Source organism: Buteo buteo, chromosome Z (genome assembly GCF_964188355.1).
Source record: "Buteo buteo chromosome Z, bButBut1.hap1.1, whole genome shotgun sequence".
Classification (NCBI taxonomy): Eukaryota; Metazoa; Chordata; class Aves; order Accipitriformes; family Accipitridae; genus Buteo; species Buteo buteo.
The window spans coordinates 53113734-53140275 of NC_134204.1; the positions used below are offsets into that span (position 1 = coordinate 53113734).

The window sequence follows — 26542 nt, forward strand, 5'->3', positions numbered from 1 at the left end:
TGTCACAACGGAAGATAGTCACCGAATGGACTCTAGAAATTTCCACAGTCTTAATGTTGGGTAGGACTTGCTAAAAACAAGTTGTTTAGAGTAGTGGAGGGGACAGACATCCACAAAATCCTGTGTTGTGGAAGGTGGAAGTTAATCAACATGTTATGGAAATAATACATCCTCAACCTCTGTCAGACTGTTCCTCACCTTCCTCACCAGCAAGCAATAACAGGAGGGCAAGCCTTGTCCTGCTTGGGAGGTACAGAAGAAAATTTTTAATTACTTGTTTTCTAAGAATGGATAATATTTTGGAGGGTGAAGTAGGTTGACATAAGGCATTGATGAAGGCAGATAATGATTTTATCTTAGCTTTTACTTCTGGCTGTTCACAACTTCTCCAGAAACCCCAGAATTTTGCAGCCCCTGAGGCAAAAGTTTGAGCTCTTTAGTTATTTTGCCCTTTGGCAACAATTAACTTCATGTAGGTTCGCCTACAACTGAGCCAATGTGCTCAGCCAAGTTCTAGTGTTTCCACCCCCCTGGATGCTTCCTGTGCCGTCAGTGATGCTTTATGATATGCAAAGTGGTATGTGTGCATACGTTTTGATGAGACATAAGTGAGTTGGTAATAAGATACTGCTTTAAAAGGGTGGCTGGAGGAATGATAATCATCACATCCTCAGACCTAATGGGATTTGGCCTTCTTATGGAATTTGGCCAGAGTCCCTTCATCATATCCATACATGTAGGATGAACTCCAAACCAGAGCATGTTGGTGGTGAGGTAATGGTCCACTTCCCTCTAATACTATTCTCTGTCCCTACGTGTATTAAGGCTTGACAGACATGCTTCCTCTTTGAAAAGGGGAAAGTTACCTTTCAAGCAATAAACTTCAAAAGAATTCACATTCAGTATACATTGGTTATGGGACTGAGTATTTGCTGTGAGTTGATGAATGATGTCTGGTTTAGATATGGGTATGTGTTGATTTTTTAAACTTGTTCTGGCCAAAATAACTTAAGTAAATTGTTTCATGATTGTGAACTGGGGTGTATTCCTGTGAAGTATGAGCATGAAGCCTGATCTAAGAGCCATTGAAAGAGTTATTTCAAGGCCATTCAAAATGGACAACTGCATATTTCTTATTTTGTTCTTTAGAATTGTCCACGATGCAAATAAGTAAGATATTTTGCTCAAGAATCTGGGACTTGCTACTGCTGGATGCTATTTCCTAGACTAGTAAGACCACACTCAAAATTCCTGCAGCTGTAGAAGACATTAGATGAAGATCACAACTGATGTCATCTTAGTGATAGGGCCCAGAATCTGGCTGCGATGGCTAGCTAAGAATTTTACCAGCTGAGAGAGCTATCTAGTGGTATAAATCAGGTAAACTATACTGTACATGTGGCCCCTGAAGATACAGATAGTGATGGTAAACTTAGACAACAGTTATTAGACTGCTGTGAGGCTCTAACAGCTCTGGAGCAAGCTAAGATGTCACTATCAAGCAGTTTCACTATCACAGTCCTGTACCAAGTGTATCATGGGCATGCAAGAAAATCTGCACCTCAGGGTTGATGTCAATGCAGAAGTCACAATAACACAGAGATTGAAATCCCAGCTCAGATCAGCACCTACTCCAAACTTCCATAGCCTTTATTTCTCATAGTATTAAGGATAAGACCCAGTTCACTTCTAACCCCTGTTCTTACTATTTTTCTTGTTGGTACTGCTCTTAGATTTGGATAAGGAGAATAATGTCATCCAGTCAAATTTTACCTATGCTGTTTTGATTTAGTTCTGTCTTATGGTTTTGATTCACTAGTGCAACATTTCAGTAATGTGCTTGAAAATTACTGAATAGAAATTGGATTTTATATGCTTCGTTTACAGCAATTATTCTTCATTCCCATGTCTGCATGTCAGGTCTGATTTGTTTGACCAGTCCCAAGTTCATTTGACAATGACTAAAAGCATTCTTGGTGTGCTTGTTGCTGGAAAAGGAATGGGACTGTCTGGTCCCTGTAACATACAGTTTTACACAGCACAACAGATATGCATGAAAAACCATTTAGTGTAGGGAACTATGACTGTTTTTAACTAACTTGCAGTACTCCCATGTGTTTGTCACATCTGGAGCGATCTCTAGAGCACAAGTCTTGGAGTTTGATGAAAGACTCTTTCCCCCCAGAATTCAAGTTCGGAGGGAAATCTTTATGTAAACATTGTAGAAAACCACAGAGTCTACATTTTGCTCCTGCTGAGAAAAACAAACTCTTTTTGTTCTCATATTAGTGTATCTTCCTGTGTGGAGGAAAATGCAGTGAGAATATTTTTAGCTGCTTTTGTCTGAAGGGTAAAAAGAGAAAAGGGAAAAGGAAAAGAGCTGAATTTTGAGTTGTTTTTCTTTTAAGAACTATTTTTTTAAATAATATTTTTGGAAGACTAATTCCATTTACTTCAGTAGACATCAAAAGCTCAACTACTGGCAACTAGAACACTACAAGATAAAATAATAGACAGTAAATTCTCTTTAGTGAGGGAGAAGGGCTTGTTAGATGGCACCTTCGTTTCTGAAGGTTTCTACAGGGAGTGATCACAAAGTCTTAGAATAAGAGAAAGCATATATTTTACAAATAAATATGTTTGTTTGGGGCATGTTTTGCAAAGCATCACGTACAAGCTAAGTTTCACATATTTGCAAAGTGTCATCAGCTGAGTCATTGCTGAATAAAACATTAGAAGGCTCGAATCTACCTTGAGGAGTTTGCAGCCTCGTAGTACTGACACAGTATCTAGGGGAGAAGAGGTAGAAGCCTTCCCTTCCTTCAGCTTAAGTTTCCATTGTACTTAAGGCATGTAGGCTTCAATACAGAGTACCAGATGATGCTTTTACTAATGCAGATATCTTGCATAGAGCACTACTTCACAGGGTAAGATATTTGAGATGCCTCATGTAGAAAACAGAGAAGCGCTCTGTACAGGAAGTAAATATTAATATTAAATATTAGGCAGATGAAGACTAAGAAAAAAGAAATTAATACAAAGGAATCTGAATGATTTCAGGTTAAATTACAGTGCATCAAAACAGAGGTATTCAGGGTAAGAAAATAATCTTTGTTTCTCTATTTCAAAACTGAAATCCTAAAAAGAAGTTATATTCATTGAGCTAATGAAGTTTTTGTTAGCAAGTGTATGGCTCACGTAGCCAATATTGCTAAACTCTAGAATTAAAATATAAAGCTATTAAAGAGAGAAATGTTTTTAATTTTCTACTTCTTCTAATTTGAAAGTGGTTTTAGTGTATTTTTTTTACCTTTCATACATTCAACTATTTTTCCATCAATGGTGAGGACTATAAATGTGATATTTTTAATGAGATCATATTTGAATGCAGTCTCGACTGCAAGAGCTGGAAGAATCAAATATACTAAAAGTGGGCAAATAATTGAGTTAGCAACAATAAACAAAAGAATTAGCATTTTAGTTAAGCTTTCTGTAGAAATACTGTGACCATGTTTCTCCAAGTATTCTCCTTTAATAATTAAAAGCATTTTGCTTTTTGCTTTTCACCCCTGGCTCTGTTTGCCCTGCAGTTTTCAGACTCTTGCCTTCATTGCCAACCAGTGCTGCCTGTGTTCTCTGTCATGCAAGCTCTTGTACAGAGAAGTTGCTCAGGTCATAGTCCCGCTCAAGATTTACGTGGACTAGACCACTGTGAGCCATGTAAAACCACAGGTTTACAAACTCCTCCTGTTTGTCAAAGAATTGATTTACACAAGTTCTACATGAACGGGAATTCATTACTAAACCCCAGGCATGAAGTTAAGCAATATTTACACCATTTGCAGTTTAAGTGAGTCATTTTTAGCTTGACTTAACCTGCTCAGGCGTAATAGTTGAATTCAGCTGATGTTTACCTGTGTGAGTAGAAAATGAAGCACAGTTAGGGATTTATTATGTGGGACAGGGCTGTAATTCATGTGATGTTAGCAGCCCTTCTTTTAGCCTTGCAGTGGAAATGGTGAGAGCTGGTTTTGGATGTTCCCTGGGGAAAACATGGCCTTGGGAGTACATAAAGAGTTAACTTGGAGCATTTTCCCCTGAGCTTCATCCTACGGCTGCTGAATAGTAACTTCAAGTCCAACGTAAAGCTAGGGGAGGTCAATAGTAATTTTTCCATCAAATGCAGCACATTTGGATCGGGTCTGATTTGACTTGCTCTCTTAAGACTTTGTATTTAAGAAAGACTTTAAGATTTTGTATTTGACAGAGGTATTGGACATCACACTGTCTTGGTCCTCACTGTCTGCTGAAAAAATAATTAGCTATAAAACATCAGAGTGTAGTAGGTATAATTTTTGTTACATTTCTTTGGGACACTTAGCTGCCCCGAAGCGTGCAGTTGTAGTGCGAGTCCCAGAGGGCGTGATGACATGTGCTGTGTGGAAGGAGCATCCCACACTCTTGGATTACACTTTTTCTGATAAAACAAGCACCAGAAATGAATGATCTAAATAGAAGAGAGGCCAAACAGGGTCCAGAGGTGCTGACTGATCCAGTTAAAACTGCTGCTGTTGGAAATTGCACAAGGCAGGTTTTCTGATGAAATCCTAGGTACTTGCAGAGAAAGGGATTTCTGAGACTTTTACAGTTCCTGTGCTAGAGGAAGTGCAGTATCAGTAATACATATTGTGCAAAAAAGATTGCCACTCTTCAGAACAAAGCAATTAGTGATTTTTAGAGATGAACCCTGCCTTTAAGGTCCTGACATGGGATTCCTTGTCCTTTGGCTCTTGTTGAAAGGAAATCAAATTCTCATGGTGCAAGCCCCGTCTTTAAGGTCTTAGGCCAAGAAGTAAACATGCATATCTGGCATTTGGTTAGAAAATCTGTTTGTCTCATCTGTATAAAGTGACCTAATTTAGGAAAATGAAAAAGAATCTAGAACTTACTTTCTAGTGCAAAAATGAGCTACCAGGCCTCTTTAACTTGTAAGCTTTCAGCATATAAATAGATACTAATTCTGTCACTGCATTTTTGTGCTTAAGTGTGAAAACACCTGCGCTTTAAGCCATGTCCTGGGATGACACAAAGTGTAAGTAAATCATGTGGAAACAGTGATTCAGGGCAATGCCATCCCCACACCCTCCTGGAGGAAGCCACCCTTCAGATTTATTCTGTGTCAGACCTCAGGAGCTGTTTTTATTCATTAAGCCACATTGTTTCTGTGGGAAGCCAGATTCCCAGCTCATACCCACTAATCAAAAGAAATGAAGAAAAGCACTGTCCCAGCACTTGGCATAATTTTGGCAGTGATAATCATTTTGCAGCCTTAAACTTGGTCCTTTAATAAAGGAAGCTTTTGGTTTCTGCCAGAGGGGTAACTCATGCACTTGTGGCTGCAGAGGGTTGGTGCAGGATCAGCCCTGCTCCCCAGGTACAGCCACTGCCCACCTGGCATAAGGGAAAGGAGCTGCCTGGGGGAAGCTTTGTCTCATAGTCCTCCAAAATTTGTCACTAAGCGGGACCAGGGTAAGCAGAAAGTTTGTGGGCAGGAGTGGGGAAAGAAGGGAGGGGGAGTGTGAAGAGGACATGGCAATGGAAAAAAGGGAATTTAGGAATGTGTTAGGGTGAGTGCCTTCCTCCACTGGCAGGGATTCAGCCTGAGCGTAGTCACCCAGAAATAGGTGCAGGCAAGCCTTAGCCTCCAGTTCCGAGTATTCTTAGCTTTCTCAGTTAAGGAGGCCTAGTAAAATGATTTTTATAGTGGCAAGCAGCATAGAGGAGGTTGGGGAAAGAAGCTGGAAAATACTTAACCATTTTGACTCTCCCACTCAGGATTGTCAGCAAAACTACTACATCCTTCCTCACTAAGGATGCTTATCTCAAAGCAGCCTGTCTTTAGCACCCGCTTCCAGAGTAACCTTTACTGCTCACGCTCCTGTCCACCTTCCCTAATGCAACAGGCACAACTCACAGGCATGGGATGTCGCCCAGCGTTCGGAAGCCAGTGTATGCCCCACTCCAGGAAGCTGAGCACTGGCAGGACTCTTAGACCAGAAGAACCCATTTAGCAAATGGCATCTGGACTTGGAGCTGCAACAGCCAGTTGTTTGGGCTGGGGTAACTGGAACAGAATTACAAGGAGTGCTGGGTAGTCAGAGGGAAAGACGGACTTCAGCAGAGTTTGTGCGCATGTCTGGTGTGTGCAACAGGCAAGTGTAGATTAAGTGGCTATTCTGGGAGTCTGGCTCGCAATACCAACCCATTGCCAGGAACTTACAAATGCAAAATTAGCGGTATATACAGAAAAACTAGTTGTATTTCCTGGATTATGCTTAATAAGGGTGCAATTAAGCACATTAGGCTGTTTTATTCATGCCTATGTTCTACCAGCTTCTGCAGGCACAGGGACCCCATTCACACAAAGGGCAGTTGTGGAAATTCTGGTTTTCTGCAACCCCTGTTGCTCCAGAGAACCTGGAAGCAGCTTTTTCAGCTCAGGAGGGAAAATCTGTTGGCAGCACTGTTCGGTAACTGAATCATAACTTCCTCCTGTTTGTCTAGTAATTCAGAATGTCTTCTAGGAAAAATGAGACGGACAGGTCTTGCATTCCAACTCCTGTGAGGAAAGACATTGCCCTAGAAAAGACTAATACTAGAAAAGAAAATTCATTCCTTTCTTTATGCTTTGAAAGAAACTATCATTACTATTTCCAGATCAATTGTAAAGTGTATTTGTATCTTCTGATTTTTATTATTAATGCAAGACTAAAATGCCACCAACATAAGTATTTATGGTATTATCATGTGACATACTCCATTTTGACAACCAACAAAAGAAGAAAAATCTAAGCAAAAGACTTAAGTTAGTGTCTGTGCAGACATACAAAGCAATTTATTAAAGTCCACAGTGCCAAAAAGGTAGTCCATTGCTCTCAGAAAAGTGGTTCAAGGTTCAGTACATAACAAAAAACCATTGATTTATGGGTGGGCAGTGATTTTTTAAGTGCATGGGAAGACTCTTAAGGACTATTCATGCTGTACTGCTTTGTGCTACTGCCTCAGACCAGCACTCAGTTCTTTGATGTGCTTGTTTGTAAAATTACACTTTACATGGAGCCTACTGCTCAGTAGTTTTTAAGCGGCCCTGGAGCTCTTTGCAGTCAGACCAGCTGAGCAGAAAATGCTATCTACAGCATGAAAAATTAGTAAACTGTGGCCTGAAACAACCAAACTAAAATTGCCTAATATCAGGGAGGTTCGGTATTGCACTACTTTCTATATGTTGACAAACTTTAAAGTGAAACCTTGCAAGCAGTGTAAAGTTTACTGCCCTCCTGAACTGGTAAACAAGTATTACATCCTCCCCTTGCAGCATTCAGTTGTCTCTCATAGCTCCTTGGGAGGGTTTGGTGGTGGTGTTATAGTTGCTACAAACTGAATGCTGTTGACCAGGTTGTATGGATTCTTAAGAAAATGTTTTCCAACATCCTTCTCCTGTTGTTGTGTCCCAGAACTGCTGTGCCCTGGCGGTGGTTCACTCATGGCTTGATGCCACTGAGTGCTTTGCACCTCTGTAGTGAACAGGTTAGGCAGCGTCTTGTATGTCCTTCTGTATACTAAGCCACATGTGACTGTCAGATGTAGGAGTTACTTCATCTTCTTAGGTTGCAGAAATTAATTTTTTACTCGGGAGGACTTAAGGGTCTTATACATACCTCCTGTGGTGGTAAGATGTCTTTCCTGAAAGTTTCTGTACCTTTTTATTTTCTTTATTTTTTAACAAACAGAACAAGTGTACCAAATGTACTGATCCTTATGTCTACTAAGGCTGTAGGAGAGCTGGCATTTCCTATTATGAATTCTGGGCTTAGCTGCTGTAAAGTCTTACTTCAAAGAACAACCCTGGTACACACACAAGATAATGCAACAGGACTGGAACTGAGTCCAGAGAAAAAAGTGAAGAGTAGCTGATAAGCTGGGGTCCCAGGGAGGCAAATGCAGAAGGGATGGGGCATGGCCAGATGGATGCCACAGGGGACAGGAGAGGCAGGTTGGGAGCCTGGGTTGTGCCAGCCCTTCAGGCATCTCCCATGGCACAAGGTTCTGAAGCTGTAATTGTCAGCTGACAGTTGCCAGCTGATACCTAAGAAACATCCGGAAAGAAGTACAGATCTGTCCCCCATGTTGGCAGACAGCATCTAGGGCTACAACGGGAACAGCCAGTTACTCCATTAGTTTCTTTACTCAGTAGCCTCAGTAGAATTGAAACCAGGAGGGGATCCATGCAGCTCTGCGTGGCGGAGTGTGGAGGGAAGAGTCAAGAAACATTTAAAACAATTCCAGCTATGAATGCCTCAGAAATGACGTACCAAAAACTCCTTCATGAGTGTCAGAGTTATTAAAATAAGAGTTTCAGGTGCCCCAGGGTGTTCTGCTCTTTTAGAAAGGTTCTGGCCGTGCCATCTTCACGGTACACTGTATTGTTTCTTAATAGGTAAAAAATTAGGAAGTTTCACAGTACTCTTGAGTTGAGACTTTTGGTTCTTCTTTTGTGTTTTTCAGTGGGAAGGTGAATCTGAGAGACAAAGCAGCAAGCCATCCAGTCATTGCAATGCCTGTTTTAGTCTCTGGAGCATCTTAAGTTAGCTGCAGTGGGACTGGGCTTAGTCACAGCTAGGTTAACCGCCTAAGTATTTAGCTTCTCACAGAGGTTTGCCAACCAGTCCTGGCTTCTGTCCTGCTGTAACTAAACCCCTAATAGTAGTTTAATTAAAGCAGAGGTCTTTTGTGCATAGGGGTTGATCTCTATAAGGATCACGCAAAGTCAGGGTAACTGGAAGATGGACATGTTCTATACTGAGAAACTACTGAAAAAAAGCGACTGTCTTAAGAGGCAAGATGGCATAAAAATACTGTCTAAACCTCAGTGATGGAAAGATGAGTTCCTGTTCTCCATTTCAAAAAACATAGTATACAGCATAGTATACAGTGTAATACTTATTTGATAGGTTTGAAGCCAGTGAAGAACACCTTTTCACACAGCCTCTGATAACTCTATTACAGACAACTTTTGAAGCCAGTAATTTGTTCATTACTTAGAATGCAACAATTTGCATTCTGAGTAATGAACTAGGATTGATAGAAGAAATAAAGGTGCAAGACGTTTCTCCATGAGGTGTACCATTCTTTGAGATTGCAGCACCGTGCAGAATTCTATCTGTGCTCCAAGTCTGCTGGCCTGTCCTGAAGTAAAAATCTGTCCATGAACGTAAGTCACTGGGGGCCAAACTGCTAGAGTAACCTGTGCAAGAGAGATTGGTTTGCACCTGCAGAATCTGTTGGGTAGACTGAGGCAGTCGTGAGCCCATGTGGGAGACACCCCCCTATCAAGTCACACTATGTAAATATGTGGCTAGGTTTGACTCCTGGCCTTCAGGACTAGTTTGCCATTTCTACTTGATACTGGATTGTAATTTTAATCTTGAACACTGGGCTGTGGATAGAGTAGAAAGAGAAATATTCTTCTGGCATGTGAAAGTACATAAATAGGAAACACAAGTATATCTCAGAAAGCTATTTTTTTTTTAATAATGGCTGTGGTTTTTTAATAATGCAGTATTTCTTGGGAATATGTCTCCAGATGGGAAGGTAAGGGGTTTTCATGTATGTTTTTAAGTCTTGAAGCTGATTGAGGCATGCTTGAATTGCATTCCTTGAAACTAATAGGATGACTCATGGGAACATGGAATAAGAAAAGTGAATGGATTTCCAAGATTGAAACTGCATGACTACGGGAGATGCAATATGTCCTATTCTTAGCAAAGATGCTGAAAAAAAGGAAAAGTGAGCAATTCACACACAATCTCTACAGGAATACTTGTTTAACTTTTGCAACCCGTTGCTTGAAGTGTAAGATCTTTTTGTCTCATGCAAATCTAAGCCACACACAGCCTCAGCAGAAAAGCACCACTGCTTAAAAAAGTCTACTGTGATAATTTCACTCATCAGCATGATAATGCTTTATGGGTTTAAGAAATGAGGTCAGTTCACACACAGTAGCAAAGAGTGCAACAAGGATGCCAGTTGTAGGTGCTTATTATGAATGCAGATGGTTTCTTCTTTAAATTCCTTTTCAGGGCAGTAATGCTAGTTTTTAACATCTCATATTTGAGTGTAATTCAGTAAGAGTAGCAGTGCCTTGCTCACTGGTATTTGTTGAGTCTCATGGTTTCTTTTGATATAGAAGTTATAAATATTTTTAAAAGAAATATAAGCATGGGAAAGAATGTATGCTATAAATACCTTGCAGCATATAAAGAAATGTTTGTTGAGCTCAGCAGGGACATATTGTTAGCAGTAATCAGGAGCTGACTAAGCCCAGAAGTAGCTTGTCTCTGAAACAAAGATGGCAAGTGTTTGGTGGCTTTTTTTTTATGGGACTGAACTACTTTTCCAAAATATTTGCATTCATTCATGTAATGTCAAGATGAAAAAATACTTACAGATGCCTCTTAATAACTACTGAAGCCCTAGAAAGCAGTCTGGACTTTGGAATGATTTAAAAAATGAAGCAGGGGGGAGAGGGCAGGGAGAGGCAAGATAATCAGATGCTGACTTACATTTTAACACTGGGGGTAGCAGCCAGCAGATCAGGAGAGAAAAAAGAGTGTAAGTTATCCCTAACATTTGCTAGAATGACATCCTATAAATTATTATGGAGTGAAGGATGTAGGCTGCACTTGACTCTTCAACCCGGCTCCAACATGACCTCAAATAATTTGCATGAGTACAGTGCATCTCATTACCTTCTTTAGTGTCTTGCTTCACAGTGGCAGCTAGGTTTAATTTACTAACTGTATGTATAGTGCCTGCACTTTGTTTGAGGAAATAGCATAAATAACAACAAACTACTGTGATCATCTGCATCTGTAACTGTGTAAATTGAACAAGGGAGTAGACTTGTTATTATGAGACTTGCACTTTTCATGTCTGTAAAGCAGAACCCTGAATGCAAAAGTAACAGGAACATATGTGACACTTGCAGGGCTTGCTGAGGGATATTCACTCCATAAGCCAGTGAAAGAAGCGGAAGGAATAAATCACAACTAGGGCACTCTAATCAGTGACTAACAGAATGCTGTTCCACTATGGCCTCCGACCAGGAAAACCTGTACTGACCTCTTTCCTCTTTCCAGCCAGGAATTCGACATTTCTGAGGACACAGAACAACTATGAGAATTAAACATCTTTCCCCACCACACCCCCCCGCCATGGTACAAGGAAAATACATGCAGTATCTTTACTTTGATACCCGTATATATATATATATATATATATCTCAGGATATATATAAGACACTAAAAAGGAATTCCTTCTTATCTCAGGATTTTTCAATTTGTGATCATTAAACAACCCTGAAAATGGGATTTTTATATAGTTGATTAAAGGAGTTGCACAAGAAAATGAAGAGAAGAAATATACCAAGAACTACAGACTTACCAGTGATGGTTGGAAGATAGTACTGAAATTGGAGAGTGGCTCTAAAAGACAGTTGGACTTTGCCATCTCCCATCAGAAGATCTCATGTCATGGAGGCGAGAAGAGGGTGTTAGAAACTGGTACCAAAGGCAAAGCAGGAAAACTAGAACAGGGAAAAGAACTGGCTTAAATACTACAGTAGTAAGGTACTCTTAAAATAGATTTTAGGTAGACAAGAGATGTGCAAGAGGAGTGGGTGTAGTAACACAGAAAAGAAAAAAAGAGCGAATTACTAGATTTCTTCAAACATACACCCATCATGCCAAATTCAGCTACTTTTCTCCCTGAATTTTCTGGCATCTGAAATAAATGTTGATATTCTGGCTTCCCCCATTTAATATTGCATCTCTCCCTAATGACATCTAAACACATCTTCCTGCTTTTGTTCTTCATTCTTTCTCTTCTGTTAAGATATTTGTGACAGATTTCCACCTCTTTCAGGTGAAAAACATTCTGACAGAACATAATACATACGTATGGGTAAATAGTGACTTTGGGGTTTTGTGGATATTAAGATTTACAATTCCTTAACGTCAGCTTTGACTTCAGATTTGCTTAGGATCTCTGTGCTTCTTAGGACAGTTAATCTTCATTATTTACCACAGGACTCAGTATTAAAGCACATATTATTTAATTCTATAGTTGTATTACTTTCACGCACATACACTGATTTTGTGTGACAATTATTCTTCTGAAATCAGGAAAATATGTTGTAACTTCCAACTTCCTTTAAAAAAAAAGAGTTAGGTAGAAAAGGGTTACATGTATTTGCTATGCCAAAGTGGAATGTCAATGCAGTACTGTATGCAGAAATTTAAATTAACATCATTGCTGGGATATAGCTACATTATTTCTGGTGTGCTTTTAAGCTTTGAATTTAGTTCGATCATCTGATGCTTCAGCAAACGCTCTGAACTCATCAAGTGGCTGATGGATGTGTTTGTAAAGGCTTGGATGGTCACTTTATACGCAACAATAAACCCACCATTGTACTTAATGAGGTCAGTGAAGCAACAAGAAAAAAGATATATAATTCTGTAGCATGGGTCTGTAAACATGGTATTTCCTAGGCTTTTTAAGTTGAATGAAGCAGGCATTCAGCTGCTGAATATTCTTGTTAAACAGTCTCAGCATGGATTTTAAAAATATAAAGTTGCTGATACCATGGTCTCCTTGGAGAGTCCGTGGCTCTTATTCTCTTGAAAAATCTGCATCTTTTATGTGTTAATGGTTTTGAAATCAGCCATTTGCTTAATTTTCATTGTAAATGGGGTCCAGAGTCTGATTTCCTTCCCCATTCTCTGAACACTATATCCCCTGTAAGCTGTCTTATCAGCCTCCAGTTCACTCTCTTGGATATACATGGTCTGAAAATAGCTGAAATAATCCTGTAAAACAAACACTTTGCCAAGCATTTTCCTATTTTAGATGCCTTTCTAAGAATGTAAGTCCCTACGTGAAAACTTGCATGGTACAAGTGGTCCAGCACCCCCATCACATCCTCATGTGCTACAAAGTCTTACTGCCAAAGACAACATTCAGGAGACATCGGAAAGTTAGCACTGCCATTTGCTCAAATCCAATGAGATCAAATTACAAGATTTCTTTTAAAACACAGAGAAATACCTCTTTTTAAAAGAGTGGGTTAATGTTTAATTTTTAAAGACTATGTTTTCTGCTGCAGTGCTGATACTACACAAGTAACAGTGGTGTCTGATGCACAACGGGTTTTTTGAGGATTGAATGCAGTGCAGACAAACATGCCCGATTTCAACATGTGAATATCATAGTAGTAACCCATAACATTTACACGTGATGATATAGAGAATGAACTGCTAATTGCTTAATGATTGTCTCTCTGTAACTTTACATACCAAAGACTGGTGTTTGTCAAGGATTAAGCCTGTCAGAGACTGGTACTTGGGAGTGATGAGCAAGAAGGAACCATGAACCATCACAAAACTTAATTAAATGTTTGATGAATTTACGATCTTGTCGAGAAGGCACAAGTAGAGGCCTTGCTTGAATAGATAGGGCCAGAAAAGATAAGAACTCCTGCCTTTGTTCTCGTCCTTGTAGATAATTAGCTTAAACTAACCATATGGTTCTACATCACTAATGAAAACTTAGATAATAAGAGCACTAACAGACACTGATGTATCAAAACAAGTAAAAGACCATACTGCGCAGAATCACCTGAGGAGGGTCAAACAGCGGACAAGTGAGGAAGACTATGGAAGACCACCAGAGGACTCCTGAAGACCACCAGAGACCTTCAATGCGCCTGCGTAAAGGACATTTGCATATGCTAATAGTTTCCCGGAAAACTAATTAATACGTATAACATTTCTCGGAAATCTAGTGAATATGTATGTAGAACATGTACTTAACCTGCACAATTAGACCTGATGGTGTGCACAATAGGTGGAGTGATCCCCCGTGCATCCAGCGCTGCCAATAAAGAATACCTACTTAATAGTTAATCAAGCTATTGAGTTAATTTCTTTGAATCAGTGACTGTAGCCAAGTGTCTCAAGGCATGCTAGGAAGTCTTTCCCCCCTTTTGCAGAGGGATTAACCCACCCCATACATATGCAGTTGGTGACCGACCTGGAGAGCAAACCTGCAGGCGCACAGCCTGGTGTTCTGCCTGCTGAACCACGCAGCCTTTGCTCACCGATAAGCACACCCAGCAAGGAGCATCGTACGAAGGTATCACAAATTTACTTTCCCAGGCTCTTTGTTACCAGCATAACCCTTGCTTTCCAATTACCACACTTGAAAGCATCATACAAAATACACTCTAAGTGATGGGTGAAAAAGCAAAGCAGAGAAGACAGACACAGGCACGCTGTGATTTCTGCCTCACCTTGTTGCATAAAATATTGCTGCACTCAGGCCGTTATTAAGCAGGTCTGTCTGACAAAAGCCCTGTACAGGATTATTTGCCAGGTCCATGCTCTGCCACGGGTTGGTGATGGAAGGCACTTAGCAGCAGTGGAGTGTTTTCCCAGGGGATTTGGAGCTGACCAGCCACTTTCTCCTCCAATATATAACTTTCCCATTGGTGGGCAGAGGCAGGACTTTAAGTTTAAAAGTTCACAAGGTAAAGATTGTATATTCCTTTGCAGCATTTGTGGGGGGAGAGACAAAAAGGTTCAGTCTCTCCTTTTATCACTCGCGACTTTAGGAGTCTGCAGAGGAAAAAAAGCGGCGCAGAGCCCTGGCTTGCCGTTTCTGAGACGTACAGACTGTTTTTCTGTGACACGTAATGTTATAAGCTTCCTCTCCCTGCTGAGCACGTTTTGGAGGGCTGGGGCAGGGAGCGGGGGATGTTTTTTCTCACGCCTGGTACTGCTCGGTGCGGCAGACTTGCAGGCAGGGAGAGACGTGCCCCTTCCCCCCATCCCACCGCCCTGTCCTCCCTCCTCCCTAGATGGGGACCCGCCGCCCACCACCATGAGGACCAGCCACCACAGTCACCTGCCGGGAGTCCCGCCGGAGCGCCCGCCAGCACCCAGCAGCAAGACCCTGCCCGGTGGCAGCGGCAGCGGTGGCCCAGCCGGCAGCTGCCCGCAGTATGTCATGCAGGTGTCAGCCAAAGATGGGCAGCTGCTCTCCTCCGTCGTGCGGACGCTCGCCACGCAGAGGTACGTGGGGGGTGGCAGGATGGGACAGGACGGGATGGGACCCTTCCCTGCGTGGGCTCGAGTGCACCCTCCCCAGCTGCCACCCGCAAGCCCTGCGGGCGCTTGAAGGGAAGATGTGGTGGTGTGCTTTGTGAAGGCTTACCACAGTGCACTTGTAATTAAGCCCTGGTCCTAACTTTATAATGACTATGCTACACATGTAATTAAGCCCTCACCATTTATACTCTGTGAAGAAGGGGGAAGCAAGCTGTCTAGGGATGCTGCTGCTGCTCGAGTGCGCCAGCTGCAATAATTTGCCCTGATACGTAGAGGGAGGCTTTGGCAGGCACTGTCTGGCACGGGATGCCGTGTTTAGTCTGCGTGCTGCCACCAGCACTTCTGCAGCATGTTTCCTTCACGCTTCCCAAGCCAGCGTGCTGAGCGGCCAGACAAGCTATTTCTAGCAGAGGTGCACACACAAGTGTTGCTGCTTCAGTCGTTGTTCAAGTGATTGAGAGTGCCTCTTTCTACGGTTGGTTTAGAATGGCAGATTAGTAGTGAAATATATATTTAAACTATACCCTTTGAAACACTACCCTGCTTTTGGTTGGCTTTGTTTTCGTTAGAAGCAAGAAAGAGGATGCTTAAGGGTTTGGCCATATCCAGACTTGGTACTTGGTCAAAATTAAGTTCCACTTCTCTAGTGTGAAGCTGGAAAGACTGCATGGGTCTTGAAGTAGCCCTGGATTTTCACAGAACAGCAAACGTAATCCAATCCACTGCATTCATGTCAAGAGTGAAATTACTAACTGCTGCTGTATGTGAGATGTGTAAGCCTGAAAGGGCCTTTCCCCCTTTACTCGTAGCAACTTTTTTAAACCTTGTGCGTTTTGCACAGCTCAGATGTGTGTGTAGAGCATCAAGCACAACTTCATACTGTTTTACCAGACAGATTGAAAGGAGCGGGCTGGCTTCTTTACACTTTCCTGCTGTTAAACTTGAGTGAGGTTTACCCAGGGCAGCCTGCAAAGACCCAGAAGAGGGACAGAGGGAACAGCTATGTGCCACTGTACACTATCTGCTAACGAGCTTTTGTCAGTGGCAGTCTCAAAACTTGCTTTTCTGAGGAGATCACCTGAGGTGGCACCTATGATAGGGAGAGTTTTTGTTTCCAAGACCTCAGCTAAGAGATTGACCTTCTCAGCTTTGGCATTTGGGGGGGCTGAGTTGAAGATGCAGTCAAGTGGATCCATGGTTCAGCAGCACAGGTGCTTGCAGCCTGCTTCTGCTTTCCTCCTGCTGCGCTAAGCCTGAGCACCCCTGGAAGCCACACAACTGCCTTTCTCTTCCCCGAGAGATTCCTCTGTAAAACAGAAAATCTTGATGGTTAATATCAGAGCCTTTAGGTTTTCACTGGTGGGAGGAGCACCTGTCCCCCTTTGCACATTAGCACCCCGGCACCAGCAAGGTGGGTGCTTTGGAGAAGGCACTGCAGGAGAAATAACCACAGGCAGCAATATGGGAGGGATGTGTTTGGCAGAGTCCTTCTTTTCAGTGCCATTAATATCACTCCTCCAGCTGCTCATGGGGTGTTGTCCCAAAGAGAGGGGAATCCTCCCCAGGGACGGAGCTTCCAGCCTGCACACACCTGCCTCTTCACACAACTACAGGGCAAGGTGCTGTTGTTTCAGGTCCAGTAGTCCTTTGCTGATGATCACTGAAAACAGGTTACCCTGTAGGCCAGAGCATCATCACTAGTGTAAGAGATGCTACCCTGTAGGTCAAAAGCATAAGAGGTGCCCAGCTGAGGCAGGTTTAAAACTTCCCTGATGCATTTAGAGATTTCTTGAAGTGGCTGCTCCACTGCACTGTGAAGAAGTGGGAAATACAAAGGTCCAGAAGCACTTGGTTGTTTGTCTCTCATCTGCCACTCTGATGTGTTTTTCATTCTCCACTTTTTTCCCCCTACAGAAGAGGTATTTTAAAACAAGAATACCAAAGTGCCTGCAGCCATTAGCCCAGCAGCTTGGTACTAGCTTGTACTAGTTACAGAGCAAAGTACGCCAGCTGCAAATGTCTCCCACATTGTTAATTTGTGACATACAGAGAGACAGAGAGGCTAGATCACAGCCCTGTATCCTGACCAGCAATTTTCTCTCCTCCTCCAGCAGCCCCTTCAATGACCGTCCGATATGCAGGATCTGCCACGAGGGCAGCAGCCAGGAAGACCTGCTTTCCCCCTGCGAATGTACAGGGACCCTGGGGACTATTCACCGCAGCTGCCTGGAGCACTGGCTGTCGTCTTCAAACACCAGCTACTGTGAACTCTGCCACTTCAGGTTTGCAGTGGAGCGCAAACCCAGGCCATTGGTGGAGGTCAGTACATGGGGCACGTCCCCAAAAGCTTAGCATTAATGAGCAAATGATGTTTGTTTTAATGTAGGCATCACAAAGCCTTTGCAGCTCTGCCAAAGCAAGCTGTCAGTTTTGGGCTTGGCAAGATGAGGGCAGAAGCTCAGGGAAAGGGCAGGAGTAAGAAAACCCTTATTTTGAACCAAATCAAAACAAGAAGAAGAATGGGATCGATGGGTTTGCTTCACTGTAAATGTGAGTGAAGATTTGGGGAACAGTGTGCAGTGAATTCCTAGTATACCAGCCAGCTTGGAGAGGATGGAAGAGAAGTAACAGTTTCTGCGGAATGTGAGACAAGCGTGGGTATTCAGCATATTAAATATAGGTCAAGAATATTTTCTTTTCTTGCTTTTGAGAGAGAGGTGACAAACAGAGGAGCCTTAGAAACCTAGTTTTCATGTCAAGCCCACAAGAAGGAATTGTTCTTGTTCAGTGTCTGGCATGTTTAGCCATTTGTGTGTGACCTTTTGGCCTTCTCTTGCCTGTGTACCAGACTCAGCAGTGAATTGGACAATTGTTTCTCCCTTATCATTTAAAATTCAGTTTTTGCCAACTATAGATGGTTTAGTGGCTGCATGAAGTTTGCCAGGTTTGGGGGGTTTTGTCCTCCGGAAAAGAAAAAACAAAAAAAAAGCCGAGATCACTATCTTTACACTGTTAATAATCTTTCTCCTCCCCTATTTTAATTTGGGAAAAAAAGTACAAGTCATGGTTTGTGTTGGAATTAAAAGTGAATTACAAATAATAGTATTTTACAAAAATAATGAGAAGCATCTTACTGTACCAGCTGGTGACACATGCTAGGTGCTTACATGCTAAGCTTGGGTTCAGGACAATGTCTTTCCTGTGCATCTTCATTGCTCCTGTAAACTGTAGCAGAACTGGTTGGAAGAGATACAGTATTAAAAATAAGGGGGAGGGGGCACATCTTGTTTTGCTCTTATTCACAGATGAAACAATAAAGGATAAAACTGACTGCTGGGAAGTTGATCAGGGGCCCGTACAGAGATGGGATGAGCAGTTCTCATTGAAGACTACCAAAATTGCTTTACGCTGGATTGAGTTAGGCATGCGCATTTTGTGTCTAAGCCTGACGATTTCTTCATTCTTCCTTAAGATCAGCAAAAAAGAGGTACATGACACGGTATTTAGCACAAGACCTGTAGTCTTGTCAGGCCTTAACCAGAGCAAGCCTAGGCCAGCTGTGTTTGATTGCCTCTGGCTTGTTGTTTGGTGCTTCTAGCAGGGCTCTAGCCTCTCCCAGGAAGCTGGTCCCAGTTTGAGAAACGCTGCTGTTCAGTGTTCTCAGGCTGTCAGCGACTGAGCAGCAAAATCTTTATGACTGAGCATTCTCCAATGGAGATGATAACATCTTTCGGCCAGCTGCTCTCAGCCTGCGCCAGGCAGTTTTCGGTTGCGGTTTTGGCGTGAGGACGATGCCACTCTGAATTTGCCTTCTGAAAAGAAAGACGAGCAATGCTGAGGCAGTACAAAGTAAACAGTTTGATTTTAGAGTCCAGCTTCTTCAAGCTGTTCCCTTGCAACAGGTGCTCGTGAGGCTTGCTTTGCACAAATGTGACATGACATTGTTCTGAGCTAATGATGATTGAAAACATTGAAAGCAAAGCTAACCCTGCCCAGGCTGGGGGAGTCCAGTCACTTGATCATTCCCTGATGAAGTGAGGCTTCTTTTTGCCAAAAGCAGTAATAAATAATAGCAACAATAACAGTAATAATGATAAAGCTCTCTTCTGTTTCTCAGCTGAGGACAAATGAGAAGCAAGTGCAAGAGCATTTCTGAAACATAGTACACATTGTTAACTGGTGTTTTTCTCCTTACTACCTAATCTTTTCTTGCTTCTCAGCTGCCATGCCCACAGTATTTTAGTGCATTAAACAACAATTACGTGCAGTTGCAGAAAAGGTCATTAAAAAAAAGCAAATTACTTTTCTGAAGTACTTTGTGATCTTATACAAACGAGTATGTTTTCAGTTTAGAAGGGAATTGAAGCCATACTTTTAAAATTGAAAGCAGGAGAGACAAAGAGTAATTAAGATGACTGGTATGGAAGGGGATAAATTAAGCAGAAAGATAGCAGTCAAACCTCTTGAATTCTGTTAGTATAATTTAAGTTTGTCCTTAAAGTTTGTACTTATTTAATACACAGTGCTTTGAAATCCAAAGACCTCCCCATGCGAATAATTTCAGAAAATCTGGAAGTTCTCAACGCATGACTAAAGCAGATGCAAGTTGCCAGATTCCCCCATCTTCTGTGTCCTAAAAGCACCTTCCTGTCTGTCTCCCTGTATTATCTAGAGTATGAGAGCATGGAGGGAGGTATGTTAGGTATAGTAGGACCACCTCTCACAAAAACATGCTGTAATTGTTGGACAAGTGACAAGCCAGAGTGGCCACCTGCTTTTAGCTCCATCGTGTGTGTGTATGTGTGTGTGTGTATGTGTGTGTGTGTATCTGTGTGTGTGTATCTGTGTTTGTGGTTTTGTTTGTGTGTTTGGGGTGGGGAGTTAAAGTTCTCTTCATTTAGTGAGATAATTAGCTCTCCAAAGATTCCTCTGAACTAGATAATGGAAATGGTACGTGCGCCTGTCAGTGGAGGTGAGTGATGAGTTTACCAATGCATTTTAGGAGGTCAGGACGGACTATTGTACTCATAAAGTAATTTGTAGAGCATAGTCCATAGAAGCTTATCCAGTAACTTCTCAGCAGGCCTTATCTCATGCAGGGAATATATCCCGTCCATTGGTCAGTGACAGGTAGTATAAAAATGCTTGAGGCAATCAATCGTCATATTCAGCTTTTCTCCTAGAGATTGTCCATCAGGAAAAAAAATGGTACTTCTGACTATTCAAAGACATATTATTCACTTTCTTAAAGGGGGGGGGGGGGGGGGGAGAAAAGAAGATGGTATTATGTTTTCTCCCCATCCCTTCACTTGGTTGATTACTGCTTCTTAGTGGCTTAACCATGGGTGTGAAGGAAATCTCAATGGAAAAGAATTGAGATACTTCACTTCCTTTTTCTAGAAATGTCATATCTGACTTCATTCCTCCTATTAGCACCTAGGAGAGGCTGCAGCAGTAGTGGGCTTGAAATGAAGTGAGCAGTAAATGGTATGGCTGGTTGTTCAAGCCATATTCCTTCCTCCTCTGTGTACATTACTATGGAAGCAGCAGAGGATTTCTTGCTGCACTTCATGATTTGATCAGAATGGGCTGGTGAACCCATAGCATTTGTCCTGCCTCCCAGCCATGTTGCTAGTTTGCGTTAGTTCATTATGAAATGAAAGCAAGTGCTCTATAAAAATTTGTTGCAAGATGTCTTTTTGCCTTCTTTAATGCAGTTGCCCATGTTCACATTAAGGATGTGGGCCCATGTGCTCAAACAGGAGCTATTTAGCTCAGATACAAGGGACATACCTACAGCTATATCCTGCCTCCTGCATACATCATGCATAGAGTGCAAAAATGCCAGGAGCTCACCTTTGCTTTCTCTCCCCAACTTATGTTATGCACAGCAGCCTGTTTTTTCCTGGATTTCTCTTGCAAGAAAAAGCAAAGGAAAACCAGCATTCATTTTGACCTCCATTTCCTCTTTCATTGTTCGTGTCTTTTCTCCATGATAAGCTTCTCTCTGGTTAACTGAGTTTCAAACTAGGTACTTCTCAAGGGAGACATTCCTTTATCTATGCCATGGGACACGTTTTTGGTGTCTGGGGGAGAAATATCTCCCAAGAAATGTATGATCTGCTAACTGATGCCCAAAACCCAATGAGAGAGGCAGGAAGTGGTAGTACAGTCTGTCAGGCAGATCCATCCTCTCAAGATTGCATTTGTGAAACTTCAGACATTCTTGGTTCACTTCTTTATTTAACTCAGATTATTTTCCCTAGAAGAACTGTGTTTCTGAACCATGAATTGGGCATTATGGTGGGGATTAACCCCTCCTTCAGTGTTTAAGGCAAGTGATTTGTTCATTGCCATCCACCATTTATGACTTTTGCCTCCTGCTACATTGGGTGGAGTAGCTCTGTGACTTGTCTTTCATCAAGACAAAGAAGCACACACCAGGGAATGCACATATTTTGCCTCCTCCACAGGTGTTTGTCAAAGGTTGGTCAGCCAAAAGGACTGGTCTTCTTTACAGTTCCTTGTCTCCATACTGTTGGCCTACATCTGTCAATTGTGCCCTGCGTGATTTTACAGTTGTTGGTAAGAATGGCTTTCTGTTGAGCCTTCACAGATTTTGTTAAATGAGTGGCTAATGTGCTGCTGGTGAGTGCAAAGCCTCCTCATGCCTTACCTGACTTTCAGCACTTACACCGCCTTGCTTATGGACTCAGCTAACTGGGAACTGCCGCACTCCCTCCAGATGACCCTGCTTCTGGTGGGACTTCTGCGCAGAGGCTAGGCTGATGCTCCTCAGCTCTCCACTGGGACCTGGTACTTCCTTACTTCTCAGTCACTTGTGAACTTGTTCACAACAGCTGCACTGGAGAGAATACAATATATTAATGTAAAGGAGCAAGAGATGGATCATGATAGAAATAGAGGTTTTTTCCTACTGAAGATTGCTGTGTCCTTCTGTTCATCTCCCTTCTGGAGGGCACCCGGCAAGCTCTGGCACAGAAAATTGAAACCACCAACATCAATCAGACATAATCTACTGAAGCATAAGCTTTCTGTAGCACCTTTGGAGCTGCCATTTGAAGTCACATTTTTGCTAGACAACATGTTGCTATTGAGGCACTTGGCAGGCATCAGCAGACCAAGTTTAGTCATTTTGCTTGATTTCAGAGCTCCTCCTTCAGATAAGGGGATTGTTTGGAGACATCCACAGCCCTACAGTCAGTTAAAAGGAGCTGTTTGCCAGTAATCCAAAAGTTGTCCATTTACACGTTACATGAGTACATGCACATTCCACTCAGTCCCAGGGCTCATGATACTCCAAAATTCAGTTCAACAAGTACATGCGAGGTCTGAGCCCACCTCTTCTACCGTGTGCTAGATACACAGCACCCCTTTACAGTCTGCTGGAAATTATAGATGGGTACTTATCTTCCCGTGTTTTGATCACCCCACTGCCAGTGAGAGTATGGCTACATTTGACACAGAGGACCCAGGCTTAAGCAGCAGAAACCCTAGACACTTTTATAGACCTTCCACTTTTATATAAGCTGCTTTTTTAATGCAGCCAATCCACAGAAAGAAATCCACTCTAGAAATGTGTGACATTATTCATGTAGATGCTTTTGCTACGTTTCAGCATAAAGATTAGGCAAGCTTTATGTGTGTATTGTATATCATCTTCATTTCAATTTCCATATTGCATCTATGTTGCTTCCGCTTGGCTTAGTACAGAAACAGAAACAAAACATGGCAGTACAAATGTATTTATAAGCAATAAAATGTTGTTAGAAAACAACCAGCTACAACATAAATATGGTATAAGAATATTATGTGACCACATAAGTCAGGCTTGTATTGCTTGTAAGTTATTTACATGTTTTAAACCAGCCAGGATTTGTTATCTATTGGTTCATTTTTTGCAAGCAAGCAAACAGAAAGCACTTAATTAACGATATAAAACACATAAGCAAAACAGCATGACTAAGGGAAAAAGTAAAGTCAGGATAATCATCACAATATCGGGCAGAAATTAACTTCATTTTTTCCCAATCTGTTGCTGGCTGTAGAGCTCATACTAGACGAGAAAAATAAATTTTAAAACCCCCTAAAACCTACATCTATGCATAAAGTAGTTAAGATGAGCTTATATTGTAATTTAAAACTTCCAGAAGCCTTACACTGAAATATGAATTTACTTTTTATGCAACACTTTGAGTCATGCTGTTTTTATCTGTTGGGATTCTTTTTACTTATTTTCATCTCCACTGCTCAGTGAAGCAAATCATTAGCATTAAAATACTGTAATGAAGAGACACCAGATTTGCTGCATGTAGTTTGTAGAAGGATCACTCTTAAAGCCAGAAGGAAAATGGTGACTCAGAGTAGTCACCAACAAGGAAAACTTTCATGAATCTAAGGTCAAAGCTGTCAAAAAGCTGTCAGTACAGCACATTAGGGCTGGGAGCTGATAGCTTAAGTATGTACATCCTCCCTCCCTTCTTGACCCAAAAAGGGCAAAATAAGAAGGGCAAGGTGACGGGGAGATACTTTTGTATGTAGTTGTCTTCAGCTGTGAAAATGCACCCCCCCCCACCCTGAGACCCAAGTCACACAGGGTGAATTTGAAGCAGCCATGTAGATTTCCAGTAGAAGTATGTCTGAGTTAAAGTATTACAAAAATAAGTAATAAACTCCCCAACTCATACAGTTTTAAAAACATAACCTCTTGAAGATGCACTTTTTACACCTAGAATACCCTACTCTATTCATTTCTAATGGGGAAAAATCCAGAGACCCAAACAAGCTGTACTCCCTCCTGTGAAGAGAAATGAAATAGGGGGTTTATGTTCTTTTCAGAAAAGTTTTGCTACATTGCCTGACTTTTCCCAAGCACAAATCTTTCTCATAGTACTGACAGCAAGCATGCAAACAAGATCAACCCACCACACCCAACAAAAACAAAACAAACAAACAAAAAAACAACAAAAAAAAGAAAAGCAAAAATTACTTGTCAGTGAACAGACCGTGCCTTCAAACCATCACATCTGTAACTGCTCTTTCCTAAATTTAAAGGACTAGTGATCAAGGGCAAAAAATGTTGAAGAAAATTCCCAGGAGAAAGTAACTGAACATCAGAGAGGCAATAGCTGCTTTGGGAAAGGCCAAATGCTATTCTTTAAGGACTAGCAAGATGAGGGAAGATGCTGTGGGTTTTCAAAGGTACAGCTATTTTTGTTTTAGATGGTATTGATGACTTTTCTTTGGACACATGATTCTGTAATACAGTTCTAAACTGCCTGGTTATCATCTCTCTCCTGCTGGTAGCATTTCCTACATCCAATAGAAGCGAGTCAAACTTTGCTTTTTCTAGGGGAAAAAAAAAAGTGCTAAGATGAGAAGGTTTTTTTGCATGTGTCTTTTTGGAGAGTTACCAAGCATTTATTATCTATCATGTCTTTAGTTTCCGTATACTTGAGCTTGTAGATCAGGACATTTGCAATGTATTGAAGTATGTGTTGCCAATAGCAAATCTGCTTTGCTTTTGATTTAAAATGCAAAATGTGATTTTTGTTGATCTTCTTGAATGCATACATTTGTCTGCCTAATTGGGAATGCATTCATCCAAAATAGAATGGGGGCTTTGAAAAACATACAGATAAAAGGAAATACTGCTTCTCCCAGAGTTCCACAAAATCTTGACACATCTTGAAATCTTTTACCTGATACAAGCATCACCTGAAATATAAACTGAAAGTGGATAGTAGGAAAACAGAATAGCAGTAAGCCAGACTAGTGTTAAAGAATACAGTATTGTTTAATTGGACCTGTAAGAAACTTAATTGATTTTTATAGTGCAGCTTAGCACGCTCTGTTGTTTGTTTTCACTATCAGAGAATTACTAATCCTGTTATTAGACATTAAAGTTGTATAATCCAGAAACTGAACACCACATCTACTGGTCGCTGTATTATTGCTACCTGGTGGAGCATTGCATGTCAAACTCTTGTTTTTCAGCTAGCAAAATACCCAAGGTCTAGATTGCCGGTTCAGTTATGGTGTGATAGCAACAGCCTGCTGTACTCTCCTTACACTTAGCTGCCACCTAGGGTTGGTTCCCATCTGCACTGTGGTTTCTTCTTTTTATAAAACAGAAAAAATTAAAGGTGTATCATACACCACCTTTACCATGAATAACGTATTCCTTTTACTTGCAATAACGTGCAAATGAAAGTCATTTGCTCTTTCAAAAAGTAGCTTTGGCTCATTCAGACATCCAGAATTAAAATATTCCCTGGAACTTGAGTTAAAATAAGGGTTAAACTTAAGTAAGTGCAGACTCAGTTACAAAGAGGCCGTAACATTAGCATAATAAAGTTACAGAGATCAAACAATTTAGTTTCTAGCTGTCAAATAGACAGGCCTCTGTCTCTGGGACCAAAGGAACATCTCTGTGAGCTGTTACCATAGCCTTTCTGAAAGCACCCACTGAAGACAGTAACACTGTGCCAGTAACTGAATGTTTGATCTAAGCAGGAAACCCGAAAACTGAAATACAAATATTTTTTCAACTGAAAAGTAACTGTCAAATGTTTGTTTTCCTTGGCAAAACATTAACCTAGAAAAGTTTTGCATCACCCGAAATGTTTCATTGCACTGAAAACAAACATACATACCATTCTGGTCAGGGAGACTATTTTGAGTTACATGTAGTTAAGCTTAGTTTCAAAACATTTCATTGAAAAAAGTTAAAAGATTTTTTTCGAGTAAAAAAGTATATGAACAAAACTGTTCAGATGTAATTTTTTTTTTGGGGTGTGTGTGTGTGTGCCAATAAATGGTCCTCCTGGTCTTTAAAAATGTCCTTCATTAAGAGAAACAGTCTAAAAAACCAGGCAATATCAGTCTGTCTGTTCTTAAAGCCGAAGACAAAATGTTCCCGTTGGTCACTGCTGGCATGAAATGAGAAATGACAACAATTGCTAGCAGTTTTGGGTACAGGCTGCTTTCATCAAGATTCACTGCAGAGCTATCAGCGTGAAAAGAACAAAATGAACTGATATGTTTGATGTGTAATAAGCTATTTCTAGTTCAAAGGGAAACACGTTTAGGGAGACAGTTCCTTGCTGTCTTCTCCCCCCAGCTTCATATGTGATAACTATTTAGGTACCTTTAGCTAAAAAGCAGTGTGATGGATTTTCTTCATACTCTCTGGTATCTTCTTCACTGCTGGTATAACTGCAGCAACATTTATGTAAAATCAATTTTCCAAGGAAAATGTAGTGAAGTAAAAAGGGTTTCCCAGTAGAAGCAGG

General features: G+C 41.4%; 1 protein-coding gene across 3 annotated transcripts in view; it reads left to right on the forward strand.

Annotated features, from left to right (window-relative positions):
- Nucleotides 1-26542, forward strand: part of MARCHF3 (membrane associated ring-CH-type finger 3) — an 84643-nt gene that overhangs the window by 43169 nt on the left and 14932 nt on the right. Inside the window, exons 2-4 of one of the 3 annotated variants that reach the window (XM_075020369.1) lie at nucleotides 14111-14253; nucleotides 14978-15191; nucleotides 17342-17546. In XM_075020369.1, coding sequence (XP_074876470.1) covers nucleotides 15001-15191; nucleotides 17342-17546 — 396 coding nt within the window. In that variant the 5' untranslated portion in view covers nucleotides 14111-14253; nucleotides 14978-15000. Of the gene's footprint in view, nucleotides 1-14110; nucleotides 14254-14977; nucleotides 15192-17338; nucleotides 17547-26542 lie in introns of all 3 variants that reach the window. The other 2 variants (XM_075020367.1, XM_075020368.1) reach the window with 2 other exon arrangements.